The sequence below is a fragment of the Dreissena polymorpha genome, chromosome 15 (assembly GCF_020536995.1).
Source record: "Dreissena polymorpha isolate Duluth1 chromosome 15, UMN_Dpol_1.0, whole genome shotgun sequence".
NCBI lineage: Eukaryota > Metazoa > Mollusca > Bivalvia > Myida > Dreissenidae > Dreissena > Dreissena polymorpha.
In genome coordinates, this window is record NC_068369.1 from 25421598 (window position 1) to 25448503 (window position 26906).

The 26906-nt window shown below is 36.6% G+C and overlaps 1 protein-coding gene across 39 annotated transcripts in view; it reads left to right on the forward strand.

Annotated features, from left to right (window-relative positions):
* The first annotated feature begins 4 nt into the window (after positions 1-4).
* LOC127859851 (condensin-2 complex subunit G2-like) overlaps positions 5-26906 on the forward strand; it is a 104020-nt gene continuing 77118 nt past the window's right edge. The window contains exons 1-7 of one of the 39 annotated variants that reach the window (XM_052397387.1): positions 5-134; positions 8411-8488; positions 9983-10099; positions 12470-12641; positions 13731-13894; positions 16130-16264; positions 20721-20815. In XM_052397387.1, the coding sequence (XP_052253347.1) occupies positions 8414-8488; positions 9983-10099; positions 12470-12641; positions 13731-13894; positions 16130-16264; positions 20721-20815 (758 nt within the window). In that variant the 5' untranslated portion in view covers positions 5-134; positions 8411-8413. The other 38 variants (XM_052397396.1, XM_052397398.1, XM_052397399.1 and 35 more) reach the window with 38 other exon arrangements.

Below are 26906 nucleotides of genomic sequence, written 5' to 3' on the forward strand. Positions count from 1 at the left end.
AAAAGTTGGTATACGTTATCCTGTTTTGCGGATCACATGACACGAAATTATACAGCGGCAATAAATGGCGCAAAAAATAAGAATAATAATTTTGAAAACAAACTAAAATTTGTCGTGTACAAGAGTTTTACAAGGTAATTATTGCGCCATTTGTTTGATATCTTTAAATATTATATTGAATTAGTGAGTTGAATGTAAATGACATTTCGAGCGAACTTACTGTTAACTTAATATTTCGATTATTAATTTGACGGTTTAATTTGAGAACGATGACAAAAGGTAGCTAAAGAAACTTCAGCGTACAGTTTATATAGTATTGACAGACCTATAAAGTCGCGCCAGTCAAAAATCATAAAAAGCGACATTTAAAGTTATGGAAGCCAGAACTAGACAAAAGGAACCAATCGTTCAATGATTTTTTAAACATCTACAGTGAAAAATCCTGAGCTCAAACAGGGGATTGAACCCGCGACCCCCATAGTGGTAGTCAGACACTAACCACGTCGCTAAAGAGCTAGCCCAACAGCAACGCTGTTGGAAGTGAACATAAAAATGAAATAAATCACTACACTTTCACCTGCTTAATGTTTCAAGGCCCAGACACGCCCGCTACAGCATGTCTTGCATCCGCATTGCCCACCCAGAATACATTTAACAGCTCACACCCACTATCTGATCATTCCCCTTGTCGCCATTTAGTCCAACTTGTTGACACTCTCAAATATTAAGCTTCTTTTTATATTGGGTGCTGAAGGTTTCGGTAAATGACAAGTTCTGTAAATTGGATTTATATAGTAAATGCCGTTGAGGTTTCGGTAAATTGGTTTTTATAGAGGTGGTATACCTACAATGAGGTGTTAATGACACCTATTATTGGCTATGAATAACATCAGGGTCATATATTTGCAAACTGTAGATTAATTTTGAGTTGAGTCAATAATGCTATACCTACGGCAGGGCTCCCGCTGCCGTTCGCCAGATTCGCCAATGGCGAAAATTTAGCAAATTCGGCTAATAAAATAATCGTTTGGCTAAATTCAATCAATTTGAGTAAAAGCCGTTAGAGAAATATTACACAAGTCACACAATGGCACGCGCTGTAACTAAACAAAACATGCCGATACAATTTCCACCAGCGTAATATTCTGGTAATATAATCATGAATGTAAGTCACGGATCTTATCGACAGAACAGCCGAAAGTTATTTTTATGTGCGGAACTTCACATAAAATAGTACCCAAGAAAAATAATATTCATTGTATAAATCTTTGGTAAAATCGTGTTAGAATCGAAATAATTCGTGTACTTTATAGTTTGTTGTTGAATAACCCATGACCGGAAAATTAGATGCATGGTTTCAAATGCTTCGCACTCGTGATTTAATCCCTACGCATCTGAACTATCGGCCGTGGGTTATTTGACAACAAACTTGACCGTACACAAATTATTCCTTAATCATTGGGTTGAGTTATGGTCAGTAGCCAACCTACGCACAGACTTTTGTTTGGTTCAGTGCATGTTTGTAAGCTATTATCGAGTTGACAACGATTTAAAACATCGGTATAGACTTGCACAGATTTAAGAATATTGACACCGATGAAAAAAAGTATGATAAAAAAGCACACGAAACAACATTGAAATAAAAATGATAAAACTCGTATGTTCCGTTTAAAAAAAAGCCTAAGGGAATTTTACTTGTACATTTATTATACCACCTTCATGAATGGCAAAATCAACGGTATATATTTTAACGTAATTTGTCATGATGATTTCAGACATAAATTTTCGGATACCTTTTCCCCATTTTATATCAAGACCGTTTGATGTTGCGGGAAAATATTATCCCTGATGATTATAGTAATAAACATATTAAAGCTTCGTTTTGCAGTTTCTTCTTTTACACCCCTGTAGACTAGACAGTTCCAAATGGTTTGCTAAAACTTTGACTACAGTTTCTAAAATTTGGCTACAAAAAAATCCATTTGGCTAAAATGTTGGCTACAGAATTTTTTGTGCCAGGGGGAGCCCTGCTACGGTAAAGAATTAAGGGGCATGAATGTGCTACCTCTGAACTTTTTCAAACAAATTCTTTTAGGAAATTGTAGGTACCAAACCCAAAAAATATAGATTGAATTTAAAATGTAAATCTATTGAAAGTAAATTTACGATTAAAATAACTCAATACTATTTTTTTTAAATAATTGGTGCTTTTATTAAATAACATAATAGTAATAATAAATGATGATTTACGATGGAATCAATGTAAGATCTTCTATTAAGTTTAATGCTATTAAAAAAAGGTTCTTGTAAAATATTGTAGACATGATTTATTAAAAATCATTTCAGTTTAAATATAAAGCGCAATAGTATTTTAGACCACCAAAAAGCACTCAATTTCTCAATATATATACATGAGGTAGTTTGCCAACATAATGAATATGTTCCCCAGCTCTTGCTACCTGAAGGCTACCTCTTGTAAGAGTCAAATGTTGAATTTCATATTACATATTACAATACACCATCAGCGGCCGAGAGCAGAATACGCTACAGAAATTGTGGATTGCTCCAAATTAAAGGTCTAATTCCGAGTGTGCTTTTTATATAACAATGTTTTATTATTTCTTTCTGGTTGAGAAAAACACAAGAAAATAACAATATATAACATATAATACGTGTACGTAATTTATAAAAAGAAATCTAATGATACGCATTATGTTTTATAATTTTGTTAAGTGCGCGTGCCATTGAACGTGGAGTAAAGCGAAGAGATGCGAATTAAATTACACATAATTAGAAACTGATAAAAATGACATCTAACATAACACCAGCAGACCCGAATGAATACACTGTGTATTAGCAACCTGCTGTGGTGATCTCTATCTTATCAGCTTAATGCACAGGCACCTGGCTACTGTATTGGAACAATGGGATTTACGGCCAAAATAACTGATTTTATTTTTTGCCTGAACACATCTGTTGAATAAAAAAATACTAGCTGATTAACTTTGTAATCCGTTTTATTTACTATATATTATAAATAAGACACATTTAAAAACATGGATACAATATATATATATATAGGACATATTTTAAACTTTCATTTCATTTCTAACAAAAAATAAGGGCGTAGCCACATATTAATAAGATACATTTTTGACACAGAACAATATAAATAAGACACATTAGCATCTTGCAGATTTCCACATGTCTGTTTAATTTAATGTCATTTAATGTGACATTACAACAATATCAGTCATTTTTAGCTCGACTATTATATATGAAATATATATAGTGGAGCTATCCTACTCACCCCGGCGTGAGCGTCTGCGTTAGCGTCTGCGTTGGCGTGCAAATGTTAACGCTTTCGTACTACCCCAAATATTTTCTTTGTCCCTTGACATATTGCTTTCATATTTTGCATACTTGTTGACCAACATGACCCCAACCTATAAACAATAGCAGACAACTCTATCAAGCATTTTGTCATAATTATGGCCCCTTTTCAACTTAGAATATGCAGCAAATGTTAAAGTTTGTGTACTGCCCCAACTATTTTTAATGTCCCTTGACATATTGCTTTCATATTTTGCATACTTGTTAACCATCATGACCCCAACCTATAAACAAGAGCAGACAACTGTATCAAGCATTTTGACAGAATTATTGCCCCTTTTATACTTAGAATATGCATAGTATTGATAATTCTATGTTAAAGTTTGCGTACGTCAACCCCACATTATATTTCCTATATCCTTTGACATATTGCTTTTATATTTTGCATACTTGTTAACCAACATGACCCCAACTTATAATCAAGAGCATACCACTGTCTCAAGCATTTTGACATACTTATGGCCCTTTTTACACTTATATAATTGAACATTTTGCTTAAATTCCCATAACTTCTATATTTGTGATCACATTTTATTATTACTTTCACAACACTTACCTGAATACCACAATGGATTCCACCAAAATTTTTATTTTGAAAGATCGTCTTAAAAATTATTGAATATGAACAATTTCCCTATGATGGCTTACGTTATACTGTCAAGCACTCTAATAGTCGAGCGCGCTGTCCTCTGACAGCTCTTGTATAGTTACCCAATTACATAATTATTTTATTTATACCACAAATAAACATCCTTTAATGTCACCACCAGTTATTTTTTATGTCCCCCGCCACTATAGTGGGGGACTTATTGTTTTTGCCCTGTCTGTTGGTTGGTCTGGTGGTTGGTTTGCCAGGGCTCGAAATTAACACTCGCACACTCGCAAAATGCGAGTGAAAAATAACGATTGCGAGTTAAGTTTTAAGCCACTAGAATTTTTTTGCGAGTGAAGAAATAGTGAAAAAAAAAGTTATATTGCTAAATGCGATAGACGTTGTGAACGCTAAACCGCAGGTCAATTAATAGAACGTCAGAATACACATATGTGGAAGCTCGCACCTTGTATGTAGACTGGTATACTTATAGTACATATATGCGGATGGTATTGGTACAAAGACCATGAAACAGTCGATTATCCACACATGTTACCTATAAAAGACAAAAATCCTGAACAGTCATGTCGTCGAAGCGAAAAATAACTTTTTTCGTTTTTCCCACAGATTGAAATAACAATACGAAATATAAAGCAACGTTAACCGTTGAGTTGAGAGACAAAAAACGGAAATTAAATTCTTCCACGAAAACAGTGAAAAAGTGGGAAGAAGAACTTAATATATAACACCAAAACTTGTGGTTGATGTCATATTTTATTTAGTTTTAATAGTACTAAACTTATGTCCAATCTTTCTTTTATTTATGTTTCCATTAAAATTTGCGAGAATGTTTTTGATTTTGCGAGCTGGTATTTAAGCTGCTCGCAATGTTTTGCTAGTAGAAAGAAAAGTTAAATTCGAGCCCTGGTTTGCGCCAACTTTAACATTTGCAATAACTTTTGCAATATTGAAGATAGCAACTTGATATTTGGCATGCATATGTATCTCATGGAGTTGCACATTTTGAGTGGTGAAAGCCTGAAAGGTCACGGTCCAGGTTTTTTTTTGGCCCGATTTTATAGCCGAAATTCGGCTATGTTCCCAATCCCAAAAAGTATAATTTTTTTCCCAAAATGTGGCAAAAAATTCCAAAACTAAAAAAAAAAAATTTTTTTTTTTTTTTTTTTTTGGAAAGAAGTGTCTAATTTATCTCAATTTTAATTTTTATGATTATAAAGTGTTATATCAAATTAAGTATTTCCCTAATTAGTGGACTTTTCGTGTGGAAAAAAAGGCTAATGAATTAATTTTCCCAATTTCATGAAAATGCCGATAAAATTCCCAATTCCAAAGCCATGGGCTATCTTCCCAAAAAAGGGAAAAAAAACCCTGAGGTCATCCTTCAAGGTCAAAGGTCAAATATATAGCTTCAAAGCAGCGCAACAGGGGACATAGTGTTTCTTACAAACACATATCTTGTTTGTAAATATGATTAAATAAGGAAAATGTTTGGATTTTCACAGTTTGAAAGTTACTGGTCGTGTACGTAAAAAATCGGCCACCAGTGTTAAAGCATGTTCACAATCTAAATATACATATTTAGATTATTTTTAGAAAAATCAACTTGATAACATACCCTACTCTCAATATTTAACAAATTATTAAGGCATGTCAATGTAAACTTTTGTATTAAAAGGTGTGTGTTAATGTCAGAGTTTATTTACAGGTCTTCACAACTACCTTATGAGCTAACATGCTTGTAGGAAAAAGAAGTGAACATTTTGTTCATATAAGAAACAAATATATTGGATAAAATAATTATTATTTTTATCTGATACACTTTAATTAAGGTTTTTCCAACTAATTGTATAAAAACATATATTAAAAACAAAAAAATCATGACCTAAAGATACACTTTTAATATATAAATTGCCTCCCTTGATTAGAATATTAATAGGTTGTAAGCCTGGATATTTAATATTAACACTTGCAAGCATCTCTAAATTGATAACATCCTTATATTTTAATCAGATAATTTAATTAGTGCCAAACAACTCAATTAATGTACACGCTTATCGACTAAAGGTGCGATAATCCCTATTTATACCAATTTACCGAAACCTCCACAGCATTTACTATATAAATCCAATTTACCGAACTTGTAATTTACCGAAACCTCCATAACTCGTAATATTTGGAGCGTACAACGGCTGAACCATTCGAATAATGTTGGACATTTTTCCTTCTTTGTCTATATTGTTGCGCAAGGATTTTGTGCGCAACATTCAACCACGATATCAGACACTTAATATCAACGGATTGCAATAAAATTTACATACCTGTGTAGATAATTCATTTCTCGAAAATTTTCCGTAAAATCTAAAAATTATGAAATGACACTTTGAATTTTGCACGCCTGAGCAATTTAAATCCAACCACTATTCAATTTTTCAATATCTCTCGATTTGCTTGCTGTGTAGATATAAATCAATAACGCGGCCTCGATGTAAAGCATCTGGTTTAAATGTGGAAGAATAAACAACGTAAAATTCAGTTTGCGTTCGTCTTTTATGGTGCAGAGCTTTACATAGTAAACCGATGTTATTATAATTTTCTGGATTAATTAAGCAATGTTTTTTTTCTCAAGTGACAATAAGTTCTGAAATAAATTACATCTTTTATTTTTGTACTGTACATAAATATTATTGATACATATCGTACAGTATACCGTCCTATGTAACGTAAAATGTAAGTACATAAAACAACACAGACAGAGAGGTGCAAAAAAGACATGCATAAAAAGTTGCTGAAACTTAGAAGAGTGAATAGAAACTGCACCATATCTGTTTTGAACATATGCTTATTAAATTGACAAAGATGAGCATACTAGATCTAGTAAGGTAAAAGTCGGTGTTAAAAGCTCATGATAAATAATATTACGTGTACACGTTACACCGAAATGCATTCTTCTGAAGGGTTGATATTTAAATCTGTTTCATAATATGGCAAGAGATCAGTGATATTGTTGCAATTTAAGCAGAAGTTTAACTGAAGAATGTATGCCTTTTTAACTTCAATTTGACGATATTTGAGGTAAAAATGGACTTCTGAACTAAAACTGAATGAGTTGGTAATGTTATTTTGCAATTTTACGCAAATTGATGATAATTTTAAACTTTCTGGTGCCCACCACAAAAAAGGTTCTTTACCGATAAGACGTTCCAAAGAATTTAGCCCATATAAAAAGTATCTCTAAATTCTTTGCGCGTCTTAAAAATAAGACTACGTCGCCACTAAAGTGCAAAATCCTGAGCTCAAACAGGGGATTGAACCCGCAACCACCAGAGTGGTAGTCAGACACTTATTACGTTGCTAATGAGCTAGCCCAACAGCAAGGCTGTTGGAAGTGACCATAAATCACTACACATACATCCATGACTGTATGGGTATTAATTTCATATCAAAAGATGGTTACTTTTTAATATTGATCATTCAATAACGGGCAGAATAAGGGAAGCTAAAGCTCTCAGCATCGGACAATTTTTACTGTAGTCTAGAGTGAAGTTGCAATAATTCAACTCTCAACTTTATTACCAGAAGGGTTTTTTCTGCCTTTTTTGGGAAAAGGAGTCTGACCAAATTGGGAATTTTTTATCAACAAAATTGGCCATTTTGGGAATTTTTGCTTCGATGAAATGGCTCATATGGTAAAAAATTGTGAATTTATCATGCTTAAATAGTTCAGTGGTTTAACAAATAAATTTGTTTTTATTTGTTATTTTGTCTTCTTTATATAAACAGATGCAATATTGGGCATGTTCAACGTTTATTCAAGTACTGCAGTTTTGTTTTTCAGTTACAGTTACTCTCTGAGATAAGAACTGTGCAGTCAAAACCTTATAGCATATATTTTTTAACAAAACAAACACTGGTTAGTCACATATTTTATAAGACAAGGAAATTGGGATTTTTTTTATAATTTCGGTTTGGGATCGGGTCCGTTTCTTTGGGAGTGCCACTCTTTTCCAAAGGTGCAGACAGTGCTGAAAAACCCCTGACCAGTCATAGCAAATATTATCAAAGGCTCTGTGAGTCTAGAGTCTACATCCGTCCGCAGTTGTATGTATGTATTTATTTGTATTTATTTATTTTGACCTTGCGGTCAAGGATAACCCATGAAAGTGCAAGCACTTATTTCCAATGGGGTCCTTTGGTTATGTGAAGAGACAGCAATCAGAAGAGACAGTATTGGGATACAAGGAATCTGGGTGCTATACCCTAGCTCTTTACGTTCTTTTACGTGCTCATTGTATAGCACCGATACACGCGAGAATTACCTGGGTTTCATACCAGTACATCTCTAGTTGGGTGGGAAACACTTGAAGCATTTCTGAAATTTCCAATTATGACTATGTTCTTTTATAGATCATGACCAAACGAGACCAGCTTCTGCAAGTTGTTGATGGTGACCAATCCAAAGAGTTTGTTAACTTTATTTCTAAGGTAAGTGTCAGAATTTCCAAACTGGTGTCATATTGAAATCATTTTAAAAACAACTTTTTTACCATCATTGGAAATTAACCATTTTTTACTTCTTTGACAAAAGTTTTTATATAGGACAGTTTTATTCAGTTATTATTGCTCTATCATTCTATGTCATTAACATTCTTGGGGCCTTGATCCGGGAAAACCTGGCTTAATGCATGTGCAGAAAGTTTTGTCCCTGATATGTGTGCGGACTTCAGAGGCAAATCTGGGACAAAACTTTCCACACAGACTGGATTTTTATTTAGAAAATACTTCTTTTGTGTAAACAAAAAATCACAAGAAGGAGAATGTGCAGGCTACTCTGGGACAACACTTTAAGCACATTCATTAAGCCCCATTTTCCCAGAGCGTGAATAAGGCCAGTCAAAGAAGTGTAAAAAATATGAAAAATCTAAGTTACGGTAATTACTCTATGTTTTCGGACACGTAAAAATAATTATTTATTTTTGTGTTCGAAAACTTAGATACGAAAAATATTCACAAAATACAGGTGTCCGAAAATTTAGAGTAGAAAATTGAAGTGTCCGAAAATAGCGTCAATTGTATCAACAACTACCGGTAATAGCACGCGCTTGTAAAATACCATGCCGCAAAGTATAAATTACAGTTATATATGTTTGCACTGCATTTTAAATTATTTTAAATGCTTCATTTATGTGACAGAAAGTTACTACAAGGTTGAGTTACTACAAGGTTGTACTTTGACCAAAGTGTTCAAAGATGAGCATGTGATGTACCGATACACGCTAGTATGAACCTGAAATTAATGCAATACAAAAGTAAACTATGAATTCTTTGTTTGTTCATTTCCGATATTTGTTGCCTAACACCTTCCATTGTTCGTGAAACTTGCAATAGGGTGCATCACACTTCAAAGCGTTCAGTATTTGTCACAGTTATATTACTGAGATGGGGTTGTACCATTGCGGTAGATAATGGAACTGTTAATTGGCACTACCCCTGGTAATTGTCATAAAGCTTATGCTATCGGGCAAAACCATTGTTTAATTCCGGTTTACAAGGTTATTTACCCAATAACGCATATGTTATGGTCCGTTGCCCTCAGGCATGCACCTGCCATGTTTTATGATGTTAATCTGGTTGTAAAACCCCATGATCGAAGTGTCATTAGATATCGAAACCAGGACCGAAATTTGGTAAAATAGCGCTGTAAAATATACTGTCCGAAAACTAAGAGACATTAATTATGGACGAAAACTCCTGTGTCCGAAAATTAAGAGTCACGAAAAATAATTATTTTTGCTTAAAAAGGGAGTGTCCGAAAACTAAGAGTGTCCGAAAACATAGAGTAATTACGGTAATTTTTACAAATCAAGTATTTTAGCCAAGTTTAAACATTTCTTCTGTTTATTTGTAATAAAGCTATCTACTAAATGAACTAGATAATCCTTATTTTAGGTTAATTACAAATACTAATATTGTCTGCAGTGTCAGGATGAGGGGTCATGTTGCCTGCAGGAGACACTCTCCTCATGTAGCAGGAAGCAGCTGGATCATGTCTGGGAGCGATTACATGCCTGGCTGACAGAACTGAGTGACAAACAGGTGAGACAAATGCACAACTCACAGCTTAATCTGCAATGCTGCTAATTAGCTAATGGCTACAAATAGAGCTGCAACGATTCGATCCGATGCATCGAAAATCGGTTTGAAATGCGTCGATTTGATTACGATACCAAACCTACCAAATTTGATTCGATTCTTTAACATATAGACATATATATACATAGATACGTAAAGCTCGCTGTATTCTGACTATTTGATACGGAAAGGTGTAGGTTTTATCTTTACCTGTAATTACGACGCGCACGATTGGCTGCTTATTACTTTAGTCATCCAATCAATAAGCGCGTTACGGTCTACTTTCTTAAAAAGCGTCAAAATGGCTGAACAAGTTGTGGCCGACAAATTGAAATTATTAGATGCGCCTAAGAAGCTAAAATCAAAAGTGTGGCAGTATTTTGGGTTTCGGGATGGTAGCCCTCCCGATAAAGCAAAGTGTAAACTATGCTTCACGGATACAAACATAACGTTGATTTAGCAAGACTAAGAGGTACATGTAGCACAAGTGCAACTACTCAAGTTGCCAGCCAGAAAAGTAGTTCTGTTTCTGTTGGGAATTTGTTAAGTTTATTAGAGAATGTGCTTTGTCCTACAGGTAACAGGTGATGCTGTCACGGCTAAATGGTAGACATGCTTGTAGCGGTTTTGGATATAAGTATAATAGTGATAGTACTATCACTCCACTGATTCCAGATGTTCTTATGATTATTTATTTAATTTGATATTATTGTGTATTCAACACAATCTTCTAGTCAGAAGATTTTTATGCCCCCGGTAGGGTGGCATATAGCAGTTGAACTGTCCGTCAGTCAGTATGTCAGTTTGTGTGTATGTCAGTATGTGTGTATGTGTTTACGTCCGTCTGTCCATCCGTCCAAAAAACTTAAACATTGGCCATAACTATTTCACTATTGAAGATAGCAACTGATATTTGGCATGCATGTGTATCTCATGGAGCTGAACATTTTGAGTGGTGAAAGGTGAAGGTCAAGGTAATCCTTCAAGGTCAAATGTCAAATATATGGCGTCTGTCCGTCCGAAATCTTTAACATTGGCCATAATTTTTTTTTCAATATTGAAGATAGCAACTTGATATTTGGCATGCATGTGTATCTCATGAAGCTGCACATTTTGAGTGGTGGAAGTTCAAGGCCAAGGTAAAAAAAATAAAAATTTCAAAGCGGCATTCTCATGAAGCTGCACATTTTGAGTGGTGGAAGTTCAATGTCAAGTTCATCCTTCAAGGTCAAAGGTCAAATAATTATTATTTCAAAGCGGTGTTTTCATGAAGCAGCACATTTTGAGTGGTGGAAGTTCAAGGTCAAGGTCATCCTTTAAGGTCATCCTTAAAGGTCAAAGGTAAAAAAATTAATAATTCAAAGCGGCGTTCTCATGAAGCTGCACATTTTGAGTGGTGGAAGGTTAAGGTCATCCTTCAAGGTCAAAGGTAAAAAGAAAAAAATAATAATTTCAAAGTGGGGCAATAGGGGGCATTGTGTTTCTGACAAACACATCTCTTGTTTACATTAAAATTGAGACCTTATTTACTATTCCTTTTTATGTGTTTTATTGAAATATTGACATTGTTTGTAAGACAATTGGCAGTTTCTTGCAAAATATTGCTTACAAATGTTAATTTAACACACTTTCAACAGTTTTTAAAACACTGTTGAACCAACCAAACTATATCAAACAAACACACAACTTGGCAAATGCCTAAGATATCTAGGTATGCGTCACTTTTGAACAGAAATGTTTATTTTGAGGCAAAAGAGTGAATATATGATAAAACTAGGTTTAAAGATGAATCTATATCTAAAAAATCGGTATCGGAATGTCTGAAATCGAAATGGAATGGAATCCAGCTGTTGGTGAATCGTTGCAGCTCTAGCTACATATAAATAACTTTGACTTAACTGGTTTCTTTTTTTCATAAAATGCCATTCAATATCCAAAATGTAAGAATACTGATGTGATTAGAGACATTTTTGCTTCAGAACATTTTGACATTGTTGGAGCCCTATAAATCGCCTCTTGTCAGAATTTTATTACCCACTCCCATTTATAATTACTATCAGTCTTTGAAGATTTTTTTTAAGAAACTTTTTAGAACATAGACTCTAAAAATTGCTAACATTTGGGTATTTACCTCAATTTGATCAATTAATGGATACAATCATATAACTAATGTCTTCAAAATTCTTTAAATGCACACAATGATTTTTTTTTAAGAAACTTTTTAGAACATAGACTCTAAAAATTGCTAACATTTGGGTATTTACCTCAATTTGACCAATTAATGGATACAATCATATAACTAATGTCTTCAAAATTCTTTAAATGCACACACAGGATGAGCTGAATAATGACTGCAATGATGGAGATGAGATGGACATTGAGTCTGCCTACCCCAGACTGCCCGAGATGCTTCAATGTGTAGCCTCTATGATAGCTGCCTGTATCGCACCTAAGGAAGACGTATATGTGCCACAGCAGATGGTGTCTGCTGCAATTGCCGTGCAAGGTGAGTCACTTATTTGAGCCAAGATCTGGGGAAAAGGGGGCTTAACCCTTTGCATGCTGGGTAATTTGTCTTCTGCTAAAATGTCGTCTGCTGAATTTCTAAAATAAGCATTTTCTTCGATTTTTTTCAAAGAATACTATCAGAATAGCAAACAGTTTGGATCCTGATGAGACGCCACGTTCTGTGGCGTCTCATCAGGATCCAAACTGTTTGCAAAGGCCTTCAAAATTCGGTTCCCGCACTGAAAGGGTTAATGTATTTGCATAATGTGTCGTCCCAGTTAAGCCTGTGCAGTGAGCGCAGGCTAATCAGGAATAACATTTTGTGCCTTGACTTGAGTTTTGTCGAGAAGAGACTTTATCACGGAAATTCCTGTGTCATTCCTGATTTGCCTTTGCAGACCAAACAGGCTTGTCTGGGAATACACTTTTTGCATATGCATTTAGCCCATTTTTACAAAAACACAGCTCAATTGATTATTAAAGCATGCTCTTTCAGACCTTAATAAAAGTACAACAAACGATGAAACGGGTTGTTTCAACAATATATTAATTATAATTATTGGTTTGACACCCCTTTGGCTTCTTTTAAAGAATGTGCTAACATTCTCAATTTGTCTGCAAATAAGCACATTTTCCTAATTTGGCCAGTACGGGTTTGATATCCAAATTGTTGAGAAAAAACTCTGGCCATATGAAGATTGCACAAAAAGTATCCTCTTTTGTTTAAAAAACAATTAGTGATGCCATTTTGCACCTTAAGAATATGGAATTACCTTGACAAGCTCTAGTGTTACCTTGACGCTGAATTCAGTTAAATTTTGAAATAATTTGACCCTTTCCCAATCAAAAGCCAAGTGAAAATGGCTATATTCAAACAACATAAACCGGAATAGCCTGCAAGTTAGTTGAAGTCTGTTTAAGTTTTTTGCTGTTTGCTGCACATCAGGACCTTAGAATTGGAAATGAAGCCATTAAAACTTGCATCTAGTAAGGAAGATCTTATTTAAATTTGATTTTTTAAGGGACGATGTACAGTTCAAAATACCTATCTAATTTGTTAAGGACTGTTGAACTGTTGGTTTTCCAGAACTGTTGCCACGGTTACCATCCACTACTGACCGGGTCTGGAACAGCATTGCTGGGTCGTTTGAGACATGGTGGAAGAAGCAGCTGCCCAGCCGGGACAGGGTCATCATGCAGAGTTACGTGTACATCATACAGAGGACCCTGGAGCTTAAACCACGCCCACTTGTGAGAGCACTGCTATGTGAAGTTGGAATAAACTGTGTTTTCTCAGTGATGCATTATATGCAGTTTTAAGTGTTGTATGAATTTCTTTTGACATATTGTAAAATAGACAATCGCATTTACAAATGCATAATTTAAATTGATTTGATTTTAAAACTGGCTGTTAAATTAGATTTTTTATGAATCCTAAAAAATTGAAACTGTGTCTATAGGTATATATAAAGAATTTCATGGAAAAGTTTTTATTATATTTACTATAATGACTGAATAATACATAAATACATCAATTACATTAAATAGACCATTTGGATGAGAAAATCACCAAAATGATATCCATCCCAGGTTTGGTGTCTTATTCCTAATAATAATTAAATAAGACCCACTGTAGAAAAACTTAAAAATGAGCATTGTTGTGGGAAAACAGGCTTTAATGCATATGTGTATAGTGTCGTCCCAGAAAAGCCTGTGCAGTCCACACAAGCTTATCAGGTAGAACCCCTTCTGCTTAAATATGATTTTTGCCAAGAAAATCATTCCTTTAAACAAAAAATACCAGAAAACGTAAAGTGTTATCACAGATTATCCTGTGCTAACTGCACAAGCTTATCTGTGACGCCACTTTTTCCCATGTATTAAGCCCGTTTTAGCAGAGTGACTTAGTGTGGCTCATTTTTAGCTCCGCTGTTTTCCGAGGTATTGTCATAGCCATCTCGTCGTGTGACGGTGTCGTGTTGTCCGCCGTCTGTCGGCATTGTGCTAAAACTTTGACATTTTGTTCTAAAATTCAAAGTGCTTCCACCTACAACTTTGAAACTTCATATGTAGATGCACCTTGATGAGTTCTAAACGCCACTTCCATTTTTGGATCACTTGGTCAAAGGTCAAGGTCACTGTTACCTAAAAAATAAACAAAAATTCTGACAAAAATTGTGATAATCTTTCATTTATTCAAAAATGCACCTGCAGCCGAGCGTTGGCACCTGTTATGCGGTGCACTTGTTATTCATATGAGATCAGGGTACTTTAATGTAAATAACCCGAATCGCTAGTTATTTAAAAATCAGGGGTCAGCCAAGAGGGCGACTCTGACGAGAATTCGCAGAAAGTCGGCTAATGTCGCTTTATTTTATGAGCTAGGAGAAATCCATTTGGCCCCAATTTAAAATTCCAGCAAACATCTATTTCTTCACACCTCTCATTTCAATGCTGTGAACTGTACCGTTTCATACATTCTTTCCTCTAAGAAGCCAATTCATTAATGCTCTATCGAACAGGTCATGTATGCACCCGGTGATGTAGTATTGATTAATTATTTTTGACATTGCCACCTGTTGATGTGTTACAAGCTTACAGCTGCAACTCTCTAGAAACTGGCCCCCACTGGGCATTCACATCAAAGTTTTTTGATGTTGACCAACATCATTGACAGGTGTGGATATAGGCTTGCAGATTTTTATGGACTAGGTTTTAAATGGGAGACGGAAAACTACAACGGGCGAGGCATGGTATGGTATTGCGCAAGGGGGGGGGGGGGTTATGGTTAGGGTTTGGGTTAGTGTTAGGGGTCGGGTTAGGGTTTGGGTTAGCCTAAACCCAACCCTAACCCGACCCCTGACACTAACCCTTACCCTAACCCTTTTTTGGGGTTATCACCCCTGACCATGCCTCGCCCGTTGTAGTTTTCCGTCTCCCGGTTTTAAATACGTCAAAGACTGGTTTATTTAACTTGTTTTAACCTTACTGGTTTTATTGTTGTTTCATCTGGAAATATGAGATAAAGTAGTAAACATGTTTGTTTTTTAGATTTTTTAAATTTATTATTCATTTAAAATATACAATTTCCCCAAAATATTGTTTGTGGTGTGTTTGGTTTGTGGATGTAAACAATATACGCACTTTCATGCACACTTGAATGCTTTAAGTAAGTTGTCTATTTAGTTGTTTTCTTTTTACTTGATTGTTAATTCAATGAACAATTAAAATAAATGAAAGAGATTCATTCTTAATTTACTTTTTGTATTCAGTGATTTCAAATGGTAAAATAATGCAACTTATTACAAGATAGATAAGACATAACCAAAAAACATGACTTCTCTTTTATTTCTGCTCACTTCTCCTTAAATACCAGTCAAGAGAAAAATGACTTCTCCCTAAAATTTGACCCTAGGCCAACCTCTGAAAATATTATTTAAATAATGTATTAAAATCTCCCTTTATTTCTCCCCTCTCCTGTATCAGTTGATGGACCTGCGCCGAGTATGGTCGCTTCACGAAGCCCTGCAGCTCATTGACTTCAGCAAGGAGGAGAGTGCAGACTTCTTGACAATGCTGCTGAGATGTTACATCTCCTCACTCTATATGCTGCATGATGAGGTAGGCATGCTACATCTCCTCACTCTATATGCTGCATGATGAGGTAGGCATGCTACATCTCCTCACTCTATATGCTGCATGATGAGGTAGGCATGCTACATCTCCTCACTCTATATGCTGCATGATGAGGTAGGTATTGCTACATCTCCTCACTCTATATGCTGCATGATGAGGTAGGCATGCTACATCTCCTCACTCTATATGCTGCATGATGAGGTAGGTATTGCTACATCTCCTCACTCTATATGCTGCATGATGAGGTAGGCATGCTACATCTCCTCACTCTATATGCTGCATGATGAGGTAGGTATTGCTACATCTCCTCACTCTATATGCTGCATGATGAGGTAGGCATGCTACATCTCCTCACTCTATATGCTGCATGATGAGGTAGGTATTGCTACATCTCCTCACTCTATATGCTGCATGATGAGGTAGGCTGAGATGCTACATCTCCTCACTCTATATGCTGCATGATGAGGTAGGCACTGAGATGCTACATCTCCTCACTCTATATTCTGCATGATGAGGTAGGCATGCTACATCTCCTCACTCTATATGCTGCATGATGAGGTAGGCATGCTACATCTCCTCACTCTATATGCTGCATGATGAGGTAGGCATTAGATGCTACATCTCCTCACTCTATATGCTGCATGATGAGGTAGGTATTGCTACATCTCCTCACTCTATATGCTGCATGATGAGGTAGGCACTGAGATGCTACATCTCCTCACTCTATATGCTGCATGATGAGGTAGGCATGCTAAATCTCCTCACTCTATATGCTGCATGATGAGGTAGGCATGCTACATCTCCTCACTCTATATGCTGCATGATGAGGTAGGCATGCTACATCTCCTCACTCTATATGCTGCATGATGAGGTAGGTATTGCTACATCTCCTCACTCTATATGCTGCATGATGAGGTAGGCATGCTACATCTCCTCACTCTATATGCTGCATGATGAGGTAGGTATTGCTACATCTCCTCACTCTATATGCTGCATGATGAGGTAGGCTGAGATGCTACATCTCCTCACTCTATATGCTGCATGATGAGGTAGGCACTGAGATGCTACATCTCCTCACTCTATATGCTGCATGATGAGGTAGGCATGCTACATCTCCTCACTCTATATGCTGCATGATGAGGTAGGCATGCTACATCTCCTCACTCTATATGCTGCATGATGAGGTAGGCATTAGATGCTACATCTCCTCACTCTATATGCTGCATGATGAGGTAGGTATTGCTACATCTCCTCACTCTATATGCTGCATGATGAGGTAGGCACTGAGATGCTACATCTCCTCACTCTATATGCTGCATGATGAGGTAGGCATGCTAAATCTCCTCACTCTATATGCTGCATGATGAGGTAGGTATTGCTACATCTCCTCACTCTATATGCTGCATGATGAGGTAGGTATTGCTACATCTCCTCACTCTATATGCTGCATGATGAGGTAGGCATGCTACATCTCCTCACTCTTTATGCTGCATGATGAGGTAGGCATGCTACATCTCCTCACTCTATATGCTGCATGATGAGGTAGGCATGCTACATCTCCTCACTCTTTATGCTGCATGATGAGGTAGGCTGAGATGCTACATCTCCTCACTCTATATGCTGCATGATGAGGTAGGCACTGAGATGCTACATCTCCTCACTCTATATGCTGCATGATGAGGTAGGCATGCTACATCTCCTCACTCTTTATGCTGCATGATGAGGTAGGCATGCTACATCTCCTCACTCTATATGCTGCATGATGAGGTAGGCATTGCTACATCTCCTCACTCTATATGCTGCATGATGAGGTAGGCTGAGATGCTACATCTCCTCACTCTATATGCTGCATGATGAGGTAGGCATTGGAAACAGTTTTATAAATATTACGCTACATTTTCCCAATTATGTGAATGGGTAAAAAAATATTTGTGTAGAAAATTATTTTTTAGTACATTCAATCTTGTGCATGCCACCACTTGAAGTAAGTGACCTTTGACCACTTGTGGTTCAAAATGGAAAATCTGTTGACCTTTAAGAGACAAACATGATCGCCTATTTATTGTCAGTTTGACATCTTGAAAGGAAAGCTGCATCCTTACAATGACAAGAAGCCACAAAACAACACATTCTCACCGTCAAAATTGGCTTCCTTTGTCTAGCAACAACATGCTAAACCAATCGTGTAATAGCATGTACATAGCTTTGCCTTTTCAATCTATTACATAGAAGGAAGGTGGACTTAACAGTTATGTGCACTTCCCGATGAAAGGAAGGTGGACTTAACAGTTATGTGCACTACCCGATGCGCTGATAGTGAACACATGATTCACACATGTTTGGTCCTGATTTGCAATTGTCATTACTGAGCCTAAATTTGGAAACAAAAAATTTGTTTTAGCTTTCCGCTAAAGTCCGAATAGTTCCAATTTACCAACTTCCTGTACATTTCCAAAAAAGGGTGAATGTTAGTGTTTACAATATTCTTGTGCACATTATCATCAATAACAGTGTTTATCTTTTTTAGCTCATCTATTTTTTGAAAAAAAAAAATGAGCTATTGTCATCACCTTGGCGTCAGCGTCCGGTTAGGTTTTGCGTTAAGGTACACTTTTCTCATAAAGAATCAATGCTATTGCATTCAAACTTGGTACACTTACTAACTATCATGAGGGGAATGGGCAGGCAAAGTTAGATAATTCTGGCTTGCATTTTGACAGAAATATGTGCCCTTTTTATACTTGGAAAATTGAAAATTTTGGTTAAGTTTTGTGTTTAGGTCCATTTTATTCCTTAAGTATCAAAACTATTGCTTTCATACTTGCAACACTTACTAACTATCGTAAGGGGACTGTGCATGCATAGTTATGTAACTCTGACTGGCATTTTGACGTAATTATGTGCCCTTTTTATACTTAGAAAATTGAGAAGTTTTGTGTTTAGGTCCATTTTATTCCTTAAGCATCAAAGCTATTGCTTTCATACTTGCAACACTTACTAATTATCATAAGGGGACTGTGCAGGCAAAGTAATGTAACTCTGACTGGCATTTTGACAGAATTATGTGCCCTTTTTATACTTAGAAAATTGAAAATTTGGTTAAGTTTTTTGTTTAGGTCCACTTTATTCCTACAGTATCAAAGCTATTGCTTTCATACTTGCAACACTTATTAACTATCATAAGGGGACCGTGTAGGCAAAGTTATGTAACTCTGACTGGCATTTGGACGGAATTATGGGCCCTTTATACTTAGAAAATTTAAAATTTGGTTAAGATTTGTGTTTTGGTCCACTTTACCCCTAAAGTATCATACATATTGCTTTCATACTTGGAACACTCTCAAACTATCATAAGGGTACAGTAAAAGGACAAGTTGCATAACTCTGGTTGTCATTGTTATGGAATTATGGCCCTTTTTTGACTTAGTAACTTTGAATATATGGTTAAATTTTGTGTTTCGATCCACTTTACCTCTTAAGTATCAAGGCTATTGCTTTCAAACTTCAAATACTTTCATGCTATCATGAGGTTACTGTACCTGGCAAGTTGAATTTTACCTTGACCTTTGAATGACCTTGACTCTCAAGGTCAAATTATTAAATTTTGCTAAAATTGCCATAACTTCTTTATTTATGATTAAATTTGATTGATACTTTGACAAAACTACTCTTACCTGACATACCACAATAGACTCCACCCAAACCATCCCCCGTTGCCCTCCCCCTCTCCCCCCCTCCCCCCCCTATTATTTTTTTTTTTTTTAGATCATCTCACAAATGACCACCACACCCTCACACTATACCCCCCCCCACCCCCCACCACCCCCACCCCCAATTTATTTTTTTTTTTTTTTTTTTAAGATCATCTCACAAATTACCACCACAACCCTCACACTATTACCCCCCCCCCCCCCCCCAATTTTTTTTTAAAACGGTTATGTTTGAAATACCATCCAACCATCGCACCCAAAAAATCCCCCCCCCCCCCCATCCCCCCCCCCCTTTTTTTCGCTTCTTTGGAAGATAATGTAATAAATGTCCACAACCCCACACTATACACCCCTCTTCACTCCACCCCTCCCTCCTTTGTGATTGAAAATGAGAGTCCCTTCACCTTTAAAAGAAAATAGATGAGCGGTCTGCACCCGCAAGGCGGTGCTCTTGTTGAAATACCATCCAACCATCCCACCCAAGAATCCCCCCCCCCCCCCCAATTGTTATTTTTATTTTTTGTGTGCATTTTTTTGCATTTTTGGAAGATAATGTAATAATTGACCACACCCGACACTATACACCCCTCTCAACTCCACCCCTCCATCCTTTGTCATTGAAATTGAGATAGGTCCCTACACCTTTAAAAAGAAAAATAGATGAGGGGTCTGCACCCGCAAGGTGGTGCTCTTGTTTAGATTTGTTGGCATTTTGGTTTGACAATTTTCAGGGAATCAAGTTTCTATCACTTGTGATGACACTGGATGAGAATGTTACTGTCCAGGTCCATAATACTGTGAAGAACAACATCCTTGCAGCTCCAAAGTAAGCTATATGCCAGTGCTTGTAGGCCTCACAGTAAGTGATATATCAGTAGTTGTAGACCTCACAATAAGTGATATATCAGTGCTTGTAGGCCTCACAGTAAGTGATATATCACTAGTTGTAGACCTCACAATAAGTGATATATCAGTGCTTGTAGGCCTCATAGTAAGTGGTATATCACTAGTTGTAGACCTCACAATAAGTGATATATCAGTGCTTGTAGGCCTCATAGTAAGTGGTATATCACTAGTTGTAGTCCTCACAATAAGTGATATATCAGTGCTTGTAGGCCTCACAGTAAGTGATATATCACTAGTTGTAGACCTCACAATAAGTGATATATGAGTGTTTGTAGGCCTCACAGTAAGTGATATATCACTAGTTGTAGACCTCACAATAAGTGATATATCAGTGCTTGTAGGCCTCACAGTAAGTGATATATCACTAGTTGTAGACCTCACAATAAGTGATATATCAGTGCTTGTAGGCCTCACAGTAAGTGATATATCACTAGTTGTAGACCTCACAATAAGTGATACATGAGTGTTTGTAGGCCTCACAGTAAGTGGTATATCAGTGATTGTATGCCTCACAGTAAGTGATATATCAGTGCTTGTAGGCCTCACAGTAAGTGGTACATCAGTGCTTATAGGCCTCACAGTAAGTGGTATATCAGTGCTTGTAGGCCTCACAGTAAGTGGTACATCAGTGATTGTAGGCCTCACAGTAAGTGGTACATCAGTAGTTGTAGGCCTCACAGTAAGTGATATATCAGTAGTTGTAGACCTCACTGTAAGTGATATATTGAAATGCTCCAGCATTTCTACATGAGTTTGAAGATGTTTGTTTTAACAATTCTTACCTTTTTACTGTTGTTGTTTTGTCATCTTAAACAGGCACCCACAGCGAGTAGTCATGTCCAACGTTGTTTTGTACAAACTGTGCTTATCAAATTTTATTATTTAATATGCACAATTTTACACTTAATATGTATTTTATCCTGGGCTTGATTGTGTTCCGACTTTTCATTGCAAGTAACATTAAGACTCGGGAAATTACATTACACTGATCCTTATAGCATGTATTCAACTTCTTACTCAAGTTTGTGAATGGTAATATCCATTGCATGTAATCAATTTCTACTTAGTATCTTTATATGTTTGTTCCTTTTTGCATAAAAAGCCATTATCCATTTAGAAATCGTAAAACTCCTTTGAGTGAAATCACATTTTCGTCAGCCGTCAGCCATCTTACTTCCTGTGTTCGTAACGGTTGAATTGTTCCAAGTCAAGGATGTCGGCAATGAACAGAAAACGCCCACATCATTTCATGGTATTATACACTGCTCTTGTAAATGTCATAATTTAACTGCGCTTTATGTTTAATTCTTATTTTAAATCCAAGATGGCTGCCATTTGTCTGTTTTACTGACAGTAAAGGTGTTTAAAGTTTACACAAGATGAAATAAGTATTCTTTTACAGACATTTATTTTTTACATTTTTAGCTCATCTATTTTTTGAAAAAAAATTATGAGCTATTGTCATCACCTTGGCGTCGGCGTCGGCGTCCGGTTAAGTTTTGCGTTTAGGTCCACTTTTCTCAGAAAGTATCAATGCTATTGCATTCAAACTTGGTACACTTACTTACTATCATGAGGGGACTGGGCAGGCAAAGTTAGATAACTCTGGCGTGCATTTTGACTGAATTATGTGCCCTTTTTATACTTAGAAAATTGAAAATTTTGGTTAAGTTTTGCGTTTAGGTCCATTTTTTTCAGAAAGTATCAATGCTATTGCATTCAAACTTGGTACACTTACTTACTATCATGAGGGGACTGGGCAGGCAAAGTTAGATAACTCTGGCGTGCATTTTGACAGAATTATGTGCCCTTTTTATACTTAGAAAATTGAAAATTTTGGTGAAGTTTTTTGTTAAGGTCCATTTTATTCCTTAAGTATCAAAGCTATTGCTTTCATACTTGCAACACTTACTAACTAACGTAAGGGGACTGTGCAGGCAAAGTTATGTAACTCTGACTGGCATTTGGACAGAATTATGGGCCCTTTATACTTAGAAAATTGAAAGTTTGGTTAAGTTTTGTGTTTTGGTCCACTTTACCCCTAAAGTATCATAGATATTGCTTTCATACTTGGAACACTCGCAAACTATCATAAGGGTACAGTAAAAGGACAAGTTGCATAACTCTGGATGTCATTTTTACGGAATTATGGCCCTTTTTTGACTTAGTAACTTTGAATATATGGTTAAATTTTGTGTTTCGATCCACTTTACTTCTTAAGTATCAAGGCTATTGCTTTCAAACTTCAAATACTTTCATGCTATCATGAGGTTACTGTACCTGGCAAGTTGAATTTTACCTTGACCTTTGAATGACCTTGACTCTCAAGGTCAAATTATTAAATTTCTCTAAAATTGCCATAACTTCTTTATTTATGATTAGATTTGATTGATACTTTGACAAAACTACTCTTACCTGACATACCACAATAGACTCCACCCAAACCATCGCCCGTGCCCCCCCCCCCCCCCCTATTTTTTTTATTTTTTATTTTTTATTTTTTTAGATCATCATATGACCACCACACCCTCACACTATACCCCCCCCACCCCCACCCCCTCCCCAATTTTTTTTTAAACGGTTAAAAAACAAAACTATTTATTTTGATTATTTTATGTTTGAAATACCGTCCAACCATCGCACCATCGCACCCGAGAATCCCCCCCACCCCCCCTCCCCCCACCTGAATCCCCCCCCCCCCTATTTTTTTTTTTTTTTTTTTAAGATCATCTCACAAATTACCACCACACCCTCACACTATACCCCCCACCTCACCCCCCCCCCCCCAATTTTTTTTATGAAACGGTTAAAAAACACAAATATTTAATTTTATTATTTTATGTTTGAAATACCGTCCAACCATCGCACCCAAGAATCCCCCCCCACCCCCCCACCCCCCCACCCCACCCCACCCCCTCCCCAATTTTTTTTTTAACGGTAAAAAAACAAAACTATTTATTTTGATTATTTTATGTTTGAAATACCGTCCAACCATCGCACCCGAGAATCCCCCCCCCCCACCCCCCCCTCCCCCCACCCGAATCCCCCCCCCCCCCTATTTTTTTTTTTTTTTTTTGTAAGATCATCTCACAAATTACCACCACACCCTCACACTATACCCCCCCACCCCCCCCCCCCCCCCCCCCCCGATTTTTTTTTTCCTTTTTTTCGCATTTTTGGAAGAAAATGTAATAAATGTCCACACCCCCACACAATGCACCGCTCTTCACTCCACCCCTCCCTCCTTTGTGATTGAAAATGAGAGTCCCTTCACCTTTAAAAAGAAAATAGATGAGCGGTCTGCACCCGCAAGGCGGTGCCCTGTTTTATCTATGGAATAGCGCCATGAAATGTAAGTGATTTCAGCCAAGTAAAAATTGGGTCGGTTAAAAACAAAGTGTCATAAAATTCAAAATAGTATCATTTAAGTTATATTTTAAACTTATTTTTTATAGAAACACTATACAGCAAAAATACCAAGAAATAGACAGATTTACCGTTTACTTTTTGAAATAAAAATAAAAATGCGACATGCATCATTCGTATTTGCAGCAGTAATTTACCCAATTTAGCCATAACGTTGTTTTAATTTTAAAAATTGAAGGATGTTCTTACAATTTTCAACATATTTAACAATAAACATAGCTTATATGCTTTATTCAATCAAATTACTTAAGAAAAGAAATAAAACGCGTCGCAAAAAGTATGCGATGTCGGCAGGATTTGAACCTGCGCTGGAAGATCCCAAAAGATTTCTAGTCCATCGCCTTAACCACTCGGCCTCGACAACTTCACATTAGTGCAACCTTAAATTAGATATTCATAAGTAAACAGGTAAAAAGGCTCATCGATTTTTGAAGAAATCGCAAAATCGTATTTTTCAGATGATAATTGGATCAAAATCAATATTTATAGTGAAAATAATGTATTCTAAATGAATTAGGTAAACACATATCAAATTTCGAAGTTTGAAAAAAATAAAATACATCTCTCGGAAATAACCGATCATTTAAGATCGGCAATGATCGTAAAATAAATAGCGGGAAATCATTAGAGGTGCGCTACCTTAAGTTGACGTTCGAATGTAGCTAAGTCATAATGACGTCATTGACCAGTTATTTTGTCACCGACCGCTTTTTGCCCATGTATTCTTGGTCATTGGCCGATAGTTGGTACATGACCACCTTACGACCATTTTTTTTCAACCACTTTTCGCCCCAGATTTATGGTCGATCCCATCACAGAGTATATAAGGAGCCAATTTTTTGCTCCGAGTCAGTCTCGCACAGTCTTTTCATAGGAACCAACTCCACGTCATTTTTAAACAGAAATCTAACTTAAAAGTCTTTTGAGTACGTGGTTTGATTGCTATAACTTTCAAATGGTTTATTTTAATACTTAATACTTTACTAACAGTCTAACATAAAAAGTAACTATTTAAGCGTAAGCTGCATGTATTGTATTAATGCACTTGTGTGATTTGATCTGTCTATGATAAGCTGATTATATTGAATATTTTTTAATATCGCTATATTGGGAATAATCTGTATCTGTTCAAGAGGATCAGTGTAACTAGTACACATTATTTGTAAGACAGTGGGTGCCTGTATACATGTAATATTATATAGTTTTTTTTAACACAAAAGAAACGGAAGTTAACAAATAAAAAACAGTTTGAAACATTTATTGTCTTAAAGTCATTTTATTAACCATTCAGAATTTATCTGTAAAGTAACAATAAATAGACCAAGCAATCGGCAGAATGCTACAATATCAGTGCTTGTAGGCCTCACAGTAAGTGGTACATCAGTGCTTATAGGCCTCACAGTAAGTGGTACATCAGTGCTTGTAGGCCTTACAGTAAGTGGTACATCAGTGCTTGTAGGCCTCACAGTAATTGATATATGAGTGCTTGTAGGCCTCACAGTAAGTGGTACATCAGTGCTTGTAGGCCTCACAGTAAGTGGTATATGAGTGCTTGTAGGCCTCACAGTAAGTGATATATCAGTGCTTGTAGGCCTCACAGTAGGTGGTACATCAGTGCTTGTAGGCCTCACAGTAAGTGGTACATCAGTGCTTGTAGGCCTCACAGTAAGTGATATATGAGTGTTTGTAGGCCTCACAGTAAGTGGTACATCAGTGATTGTATGCCTAACAGTAAGTGATACATCAGTGCTTGTAGGCCTCACAGTAAGTGGTACATCAGTGCTTGTAGGCCTCTCAGAAAGTGGTACATCAGTGCTTGTAGACCTCTCAGAAAGTTGTACATCAGTGCTTGTAGGCCTCTACCATGAAGCCCACCGGACTGGTCAACGCATAAAGAATGAAAATAATTTGAAACCTAAGTGCGTACTTATTCAATGACAAATGAAAATAGTATGACTGTGCTTACATAAATTAAAATTGTAAGACCTGAGATTTCCTAAGATGGATAAAATTATTGGCAAATGTCACCACACTGAGCTTTCACACCCCTTTTTTAAGAATCACCCTACACCTTGTGAAGTATGCAAACATTGCCAGTTTGTGTCCCCAGTTCGCGTAAGGCTATAAAAAACTGAGCCTCTTTCTGGAAAATGGGGCATAATGCGTGAAGAATCATCCCAGATTAGCCTGTGCATTGGGGCATAATGCGTGAAGAGTCATACCAGATTAGCCTGTGCAGTGGGGCATAATGCGTGAAGAGTCATACCAGATTAGCCTGTGCAGTGGGGCATAATGCGTGAAGAGTCATACCAGATTAGCCTGTGCAGTGGGGCATAATGCGTGAAGAGTCATACCAGATTAGCCTGTGCAGTGGGGCATAATGCGTGAAGAGTCATACCAGATTAGCCTGTGCAGTGGGGCATAATGCGTGAAGAGTCATACCAGATTAGCCTGTGCAGTGTACAACACTTTTGGTCTAAATGAGAATTTCTCTAAGAAGATTCTTCTCTTAATAATGAAATACAATAAAAGTGAAAAGTTTCTTTCCTGATTGGCCTGTGCAAATTGCATAGGCTAATTTGGAA